The 8,859-nt window shown below is 31.3% G+C and overlaps 1 protein-coding gene across 1 annotated transcript; it reads left to right on the plus strand.

Annotated features, from left to right (window-relative positions):
* Positions 1 to 5,510: 5,510 nt before the first annotated feature.
* LOC140865221 (GTPase activating protein 1-like) lies at positions 5,511 to 7,052 on the plus strand. The gene is made up of 3 exons (XM_073269786.1): positions 5,511 to 5,792; positions 6,377 to 6,475; positions 6,614 to 7,052. Exons 1-3 carry the CDS (start codon positions 5,676 to 5,678, stop codon positions 6,911 to 6,913), a joined length of 516 nt encoding a protein of 171 aa, XP_073125887.1. The 5' UTR covers positions 5,511 to 5,675; the 3' UTR covers positions 6,914 to 7,052.
* Positions 7,053 to 8,859: the final 1,807 nt, after the last annotated feature.

Below are 8,859 nucleotides of genomic sequence, written 5' to 3' on the forward strand. Positions count from 1 at the left end.
CTAGTATTGAGATGACACCTTTTGAGGCGTTGTACGGACGACGTTGTCGTACTCCACTCTTCTGGGAAGAAGTGGGGGAGAGACAGGCTGAGGGACCTGAGTTTATCCAGCAGGCGATAGACATTGTTGATCAGATCAAGAAACGGATTAAGACTGCACAGGATCGTCAGGCCAGCTATGCTAACACCAAGCGTAGGCCTTTGCAGTTCGATGTCGGGGATAAAGTGTTTCTGAGAGTGTCACCTTTTCGCAAGATTATCATATTTGGCCTTAAGGGCAAGTTGTCTCCCAGGTTTATCAGTCCGTTTGATATATTGGAGAGCATCGGCGATTTGGCTTATCGACTAGCTTTGCCACCGCATCTATCTAGTATTCACGACGTGTTCCACGTATCTCTGTTGCGACGGTATGTGGCGGATAAATCTCATATTCTGCAGCGGTTTGAGGTTCGGGTGAGCAAGGATTTGACTTATGTTGAGAAACCTATTCGTATCCTGGATTATAAGGATAAGGTTTTGCGGAACAAAGTCATTCCTCTGGTTTTAGTTCAGTGGCAGCGCCGAGGCACTGAGGAAGCTACATGGGAGCTTGAGGACAGGATGCGTGAAGACCATCCTGAGTTGTTTTGATTTCATTCTTAAGTTGTATTCAGTTGCTAACTCTGTAAACGTTTGATTTGAATAAAGAATGTTTCTAATTTCTGTTTTACATTCAGTACTTAAGATCTGTTTTCGAGGACGAAACATCTTAAGTGGGGGAGAATGTAGTAGCCCGTACCCGAAATTTGTGATTAAGTGTTAATCAATTCATTAATCCTACTAATTAAGAGTAAACATGATTAAGGGAACTCTTAATGGGTTAGCGGAGTCCGGAATTGGATTCAGAACACTTGAAAATGGTTTGAGGGTCATCGAGTTTGGAGGCTCCAAAGTCAAAGTTCGGACGGTCCGAAGTCAGGGTTCGGACGATCCGAAGAGTGGTTCGGACGCTCCGAACGTGCTGTCGACAGTCGTCATGGATGATGTCATCATGCTGACATAAGCAATGACGTAATATCGGGTTCGGACGACCCGAAGCCCAGTTCGGACGACCCGAATGTGTTCGGACGACCCGAAGTCCAGTTCGGACGATCCGAACTCCGTCTATAAATAGGAGGGCCGAGATTCAGATTTAGACGCACCAATCACCTCTTCTCTCTCAATTCCTTAGCCTTCCAGCTCAGATCTAGGGAATTCTAGGCGTCCCGTGGGGAATCCGGAAGTGGCATAGCGATCCAGGCGTCGTAGCGGAGCTGTGGCCTAGTTTTGAGGCACTCGACAGCAAAGGGCTAACGACGGACGAAGGTATAGCTTTTGCTTCCTAAAAATATTTAGGAGTATGCTTTAGCTTAGTTAAGGCTTTTAGAGCGCTATAATGATAGTAGTATCATTTGGCAGTGTAGCGCGAATTATAGGCGTAGACCTAGGGCTGATAGCACTTGCCTAGTATTTGAGGTACAAAAGTACTGTTATCCTGACTGAGTATGCATGTATTATGTGACTGTATGGTTTATATGTCATTGATTTATGCTGCATTCATTTGTATACTGAGCTATCTCCTTCGAGATGTCTGTTAGTAGGGTTTTTCCCTATCCTGTTAGTGGTTGGACTTCCATCGATTTGGGTCCGGCACATCCACTGATATTATGGTATGGGAGCCACCTCCTGAAGCGACGATACAGCGTGCTACATACCAGGGCCCGGTCTGTCTCTGTTATCTGATCCTTGACCTCGAGTTTATAGGGAGTTCACTTTGCATGCATGTATACTCATACTCTTGTACTGAGCGTTTTATGCTCACGTCTCATACTCTGTGTTTCTGGACACCCTATTTCATGGGGCAGGTTTGCGATTGGACGAGGCTGGTGGATCCAAGAGGGGCTAGGCAGTGGTTGGCCAGCTGGAGCTTCGTCTAGGTTTTATTTCTGTTGTTTTGGGTTGATACAGCAATTCGATTTGGTTGTATAATATTTGGGTATTTACAGATTCCTTGTCTTGGGATTGTATATTGTTTATGATTTTCGCAGCTTTATTCTGATATCCATTTAATTAAGTTAATTACATGCCTAAGTTCTGTTTAGTAGGTGATCCAGGTAAGGGTCACTACAATGGTTGTCTGTTAAGTTGTAATAACTTATGTGGAAAAATACTGAAACTTGTAGTATCTAACTAATTTGTATGTTTTCGTTATTTTAATGTGTTGATGAGGAGTATATATATTTAACTAATAGCAACAACAACAATATAAATAAAAAATAACGTCATAGAAAAATCAGTGCCAATTTGAAATATATTTATAAAATATTTAGCGACGAGTTACTAAAATTTCGTCTCTGTATTAGCGACAAAATCCAGTAAATGTCGACGCAAATAACGACAGTAAAATAAAATATTCGTCGCTAGTTGCGACAATATTTAAACAAATTCGTCGTTGATAGCGACGAAAGAAAATTTATGTAGTCGCTATTTAGCGACGACATTCAATTCAAGTTTTCGCAATTAGCGACTACTTGATTTAATAAAATGTCGCTAATAGCGACGAAATAAAAATTGTACACATCACAATTAGCGACAAATTAATTTACTAAACGTAGCTAATAGGGACGACATTATATTTGACGATCGTCGCTAATAGCGACGAATTTGTTTATGAAGATCGTCGTTAATAGCGACGAAATTATATATGAAGATCGTCGCTAATAGCGACGAAATTTTTTAATTCGTCGTTAATTCTAACGACGATAAAAATAGTGACGACTTACATATTCGTCCCTAATTCGTCGCTATTTTGAATTTAGCGACGATTTAACCCTAAAATTCGTCGCTAAACACCGAATTTTGTTGTAGTGACATTGAATGAAAAATATCACGATATCATATCAAAATCTCACGAGATAATAACAAAATATCACGATATAATTGTTTTAAATATCGTTGTACGATATTGGTTGTACCTCTAGCATTATTCCGAATGTTAAGGGTCTAAAATTTTAATATGTGATAACAATCAGAAAAAAAAATTAATGACAAAAATTGTATCTAAGGAAGTTTTCCAAAATTTATAAAATATTTTTTTCTTGTTTTCTAATAGTACGATCTATAATCCATTTAGTTTATTTGTATTTTAATTATTTATTTAAATACTCTTACTTACTAATTTAATCGTTATTTATTTAAAATAACATATCATGAAATTCATTAGTGAAATACTAGTTACATAAATATAAGTAGTGACCAGATCAAACCATATTTTTTTCCTAATCAAAATTACAATAAGAACCCTATTCTAAAAATAAAATCACATCCATTTTTGTGTCGGATATTTCAAAACAAAAACCAACAGAATCTTAAAAATCTAAAAAAAAATAAAAATACCAACCACTTATGATTTAATTTTATTTTTGTAAACTCAAACAAAAAAACTGAAGTTGTGGTCTAAAATTTATTTGGACATATGAAGTTCATAAAAAATTATGAACCCCACATTGTCTAATTAAAATTAGACAATTGAATGATGTGTGATGTTACTAGCTAGTCTTAACATGTTGGATCTTAACATGGTAAAAATTGATAATTAAAATTAAATATGAATCAAATATTGTTCAAGAAATTTTTTATGCTAATTCTGATTTTAAATAAATACGCGAAACAAACATAAGAAATAATAAAAATGGAATTCCTAGTTAGTTAACTGCGATATTGTCCTAACGATAAATTGATAATATAAAATTTTCAGTAAACCACATGTAAATCTTCCGTAACATATTGCTTTAGTGATTTGATTTCCTCTATATTTTTAAAAATAAAATTATGTCTATAATTCAAAGTGAGATTCACAAACTTTCACCCCGAAAAAAAAAAATTACAGAATTAAAACTGTAATTTTTCCTTTGAAAGTATATAATGAACGAAAAGTTTGGTCATATCGTAAGCTAGTTTTAGCTGATTGAATTTTATGCCCACGGATTAATTTTTATCAAACTATCATAAATGATTCGAAGGTGATAACTGGGGACATTGACATGGCGTAACAAAAGTCATATTAAATTGGATTTTTGGCGATTTGAAAACAAATAAAGGAGATAGTTTACATGTTCAACATTCAAATCAAACGTATTAAATGGCACAATCTAGATGAAATTATAAAAGATTAAATTATTCAAATCGTGAGTCCTTGGACAACATCAGACACTCATTATTTGGTTTTTTTTTAAAATAAAAATAAAAATCAACATCCATAATAATATCGTGACGTCAATGGAAGTTTAATAAATGACCGGAATTAAAATTTTAAAACATTCGTAGCATTCAACGTTTTCTGATCCACTATCTTTATGTTCGCAAAATTACGTAGTATCACGGGCAAATATAACATTGAAAGACTATATATAAACACATGATCCAATAAATGAGACGATGGATATTTATTAAGAATTGTCATAATTTGAAATGGAAATATGTACATCCTCTTATAAAGGGTTATTAATTATTATAATTTTTAAATCAATTTTCAAGTCAATTAAATTTACGTACCAAAAATTGAAAATGATTTTTTTACGTTGAATTTGGTACACAAAATGTGTGGGTGGACCCAACCTGATTGGAATTGGAAACACCAAACAAAGTCATTTTCTCGAGTACAAGTCTTGCCGTGTGTTTCTAGAATTAATATGCGCGTGATTGCTATGCCATAATTGACGTTTATTTACCATGTGCTTGTTTCAGAGCTTAATTTAACCAAATTAACACTTATCATTTTAGATTTTTAATATATTTTATTTACTAATGAATCTTGACACAAACTATGCGTATATGTAATTAATATTTGTAGTAAGGAATATGTTTTAAATTACACAGTGAATCTATATATTAATTATATAAGAAAAATATATGAATTTCTAATCTAAATCTAAATGTTAGAAGCATGCCAAAATCGACCGCTAAATATTAATTTGTCTACTTGTAAATAATATTGTTTAGGCGATTGGTGTGTAAAACTTGGATTTGGTATCTTTTCTTTTGACTCACCGAATTCATTTATATTATTACTAATTACTAATGAGAGCAGGAGCATTAATTTTTCAACTACTTAATATCTTTTTCTATCTAATTACTTACAAAAACAATGAATTTATTTTCCTATATCATATATATATTTTTATTTTTTTAATATTTAACACCATGATTCTTTATATTTGTTTAGTTTACAGTAATTATTTGGTAGAAGAATAATCCAATCACAGAGCTTACGCTGTCCGCTAATATAAATTTTTATAAATTTGAATATATTATTATCGTAAAATATAATTTTCACTTAAACACATATTTTTTTTATCTTAAAATATATTTATTAAAATTATTTGTCGCCTCGGACATAAGAAGCGTGGTCAACGTATGTATATACACTCGTAGAATCCCACCTCTCCACCATATATATATATATATATATATAATATATTCAGTGTCATTACCAAGAATTCTTAAAACACTCCCCTCCCCTTTTGACTGATTAGATTTTTCTTCATTATTATAATCGTTAAGCTTCTTTTTATATATATATATTTGGGTTGCAGTCTCTTGTTTTTTTTTATATATATATTTGAAATTAATCGAGAGGAAAAATAAAGATATATTTTTATGGAACACATATTGGGTTTGCTTAGAATCAGAGTGATAAGAGGCATAAATTTAGCTAAAAGATCGCGAGATTTCAGAAGCAGCAATCCTTACGTGATCATTAGACTGGGCAAGCAGGTTTGTGATCTTTCCGCCTAATAATTTATGGAGTTTTTGTGTGAACAAATTTGGCTGCTTTTTCGTAATTTGGTTCATGTTTCTTGATTGACTATGAAACAATTTTTGCTTATCAATTTTGAAAATTTTGTTAAGTGGCAAACTGAAATTATGATGCAAGTGTAACAGGATTATTTTGATTTGTTTGTTTGTTTTTTTTCAATATTGTTTGTTTTTTTGATTTAATAGTAATATTATATAATTCGAGAAGCAGCTTCACTCTGTTCAAGAAGTTATGAATTTGCAAAAAAAGTTTAAGCTGAATTGAGGTAATTAATTAACGTGGGATAGTTCCAAATCCCAAAATCAATGCTGGTTTCAGAACTTAGCAGAAAATTTTGTTGCTCAAATTAATTAACTTGACTTCATAAAGCTCATTGGATAATTTCTTACTTTAGCGGGACTCGGGGTTTCTTACTTAAATAAGTAATGGAGCGCCCCTGCAATTTTACACGACTACTTTTTGTTATTTTATATGAAGCAAATATAATAATATTTGAATGCTATAAAATATAACTAGTATATTATGTTAATTGGATGATCAGAAAGTGAAGACTCGTGTGGTAAAAAGTAATGTCAATCCAGAATGGAACGAAGAGCTGACACTGTCGATTGCCGATGTTCCAAATATCCCAATCATATTGGTAAATTAATAATTTTCTTATATTAATATAATTCTCGACATGACTTGATTAATCCATTAATCCTTGAATTGTGCAATTTATATATATATATATATATATATATATATATATATATATATATATAATTTTTTGTTGCAGAGAGTTTACGATAGACATTCGTTCACCCGGGACGACGAATGGGGGGAGGCCGAATTCGACATCAGGCCGTTTCTTGATGAAGTGGTTAAAGAGAATGTTATAGAGGGAACCGCGATCAAGACCATGAAGCCCAACAGAGACAACTGCTTAGCTGAAGAGAGCTATATTGCGTGGGAAAATGGACAAGTGGTTCAACACATGATTCTTAGACTTAAAAACGTCGAGTGCGGCGAAGTCGAGCTCAAGCTGCACTGGATCGAGGGTTCTCATGGTTCTACAAACGATTTTGGAATCAAGTAATTGGTGTTGTAATGCGAAATGGTTTGTATATATATATATGTGGGGCATCAAATAAGTTATGTAAGAATCTTGTGTGTTTATTCAAAGCGCGCGGAGGATGCCATAAACTCCAACAAATTAAAGCAAACGTTTCTAAATATATCATTGGATGTACCTTGTTCAGCCACCCACCAAAATAGATGAACCAAAAACCCACCACGAAACCGGGCTAATATTGGCAATATATCCGATAAACTCCAAACCGTTTTTGCATACTAGTAAAAGTAATGTGCGTTGCACGTGAGAATGCTTTCTATTATCGATAAACGTTGTTAAATAAATGAGTTGAGATGGAAAGAGATAAATATGTAGTTAGTTAATAATTTTCATGATATTTAGTAAATATTAAACTCAATGTAATATGATATTTACAACATGTATTATAAAATGAGTGCGAAGAATTTTTGTTAAAAGATTTTATATGTTACAAGTTTAATTGAATTTATAGACGTTGTTGCAAATAATAGTTGTAACAAATACTATAATTTTGTATAAATTAGACATTAAGAAAAATATATAATTTTTTTTTAAAAAAAGGAAAATATATAATTTGATGGCGTGACATATTTAATAAATAAAATTTAATAAAAAATATATCAAATAATAAAACATTTTTGAAAAATTATTTTACAACTACTGGTTCTGAGAAAATAATAATAATACAAATAATGCATTCTAAATTTTAAATTAAATTACAACGTCTTTTCTTGTTTACATAAAATTTTTTTTCTTCTTTCACGATTTCTCGTTTGCAGTCCATGTATAAAAAAATTAATTTTCTCATCATCTTCGATAATAATTTTTGTGATATTTTCTCTATCAATTATTTTTATTTTTATATATTTATTCTTTGATTCTTTTGTTGGATTATGCTGAAAAAATTCTTTGCAAGAGTATAAATAATTTCATTGTTTCCAACATCCATTCTTGTTTTATTATCTTCTATTACTTATAAGTCAATATCGTTAATAATCATTGTGTTATTGGACGTTTTTTATAATTTTTAATTTAATGTTAAGTTGTTCGAAATCCACTATTGTAATAATTTTTTTTTGCTAAATTTTTACTCGAATTTTGAATGTTTTTGATTAAAAATGTTAACATTTCATCTTGTATTTCAACTGTTTTATCCATTTTGAGTATAAATGTATATTATTTTTAATTTAGTGCCTTAAATTTTTGTATTATTTTGAAGTGATGTTGTCCTATAAATAAAGAAGATTTTATTAATAATTTGTAATAATATAGAGGACCGAGAGTTTGCTGTTTTACCAAAAGTTATAACTGGCGGTAATAATGCAACTCAAATCTTTTAAAGCGCACATCAATCAAGCGTCATGGTTTGATTATTTTACATAGCAAAGACAATTATTAATGAACTCAGCAATCTTCATTGCACTTCTTGTAATCAATGAGAATCGAACACATGACCTTAGCTTTGATATCAATTGTATGACCGATCGCTTGTCACTTTACCAAAAGTTTACAGTTTCAATTTACAGTCATCATTATAACAGTTTAAAATAATACATTATCAATAACTCATGTTAGCCTATAGATATAATGTTTAAATTTTAATATAGTTTTATTTTGACACAATATTGATATTAATTCTTACGCAATTATTAACTCGAATTTCAATTATTTGGTTGATTAATATTGAGCAAGTATGACATTTTTGGTACCATGCATTTTTTTATTTTCTTTTTTATGTACGTTGCTTTGAATCGATATATGTATTTGCTAATAAGTGAGATATGTTAATCAAATTAAATAAAATATTCATTTTTTAATGTTCTAATTTATGTGTTAATTACTTGTTTTACAAATATTAATTTATGTAATAAAAATTATAACATATATAATGCATTCTAAACCTTAATTTAAATTATTAATAATTATTTTCT

The sequence above is a fragment of the Henckelia pumila genome, chromosome 4 (assembly GCF_033568475.1).
Source record: "Henckelia pumila isolate YLH828 chromosome 4, ASM3356847v2, whole genome shotgun sequence".
Lineage (NCBI taxonomy): Eukaryota > Viridiplantae > Streptophyta > Magnoliopsida > Lamiales > Gesneriaceae > Henckelia > Henckelia pumila.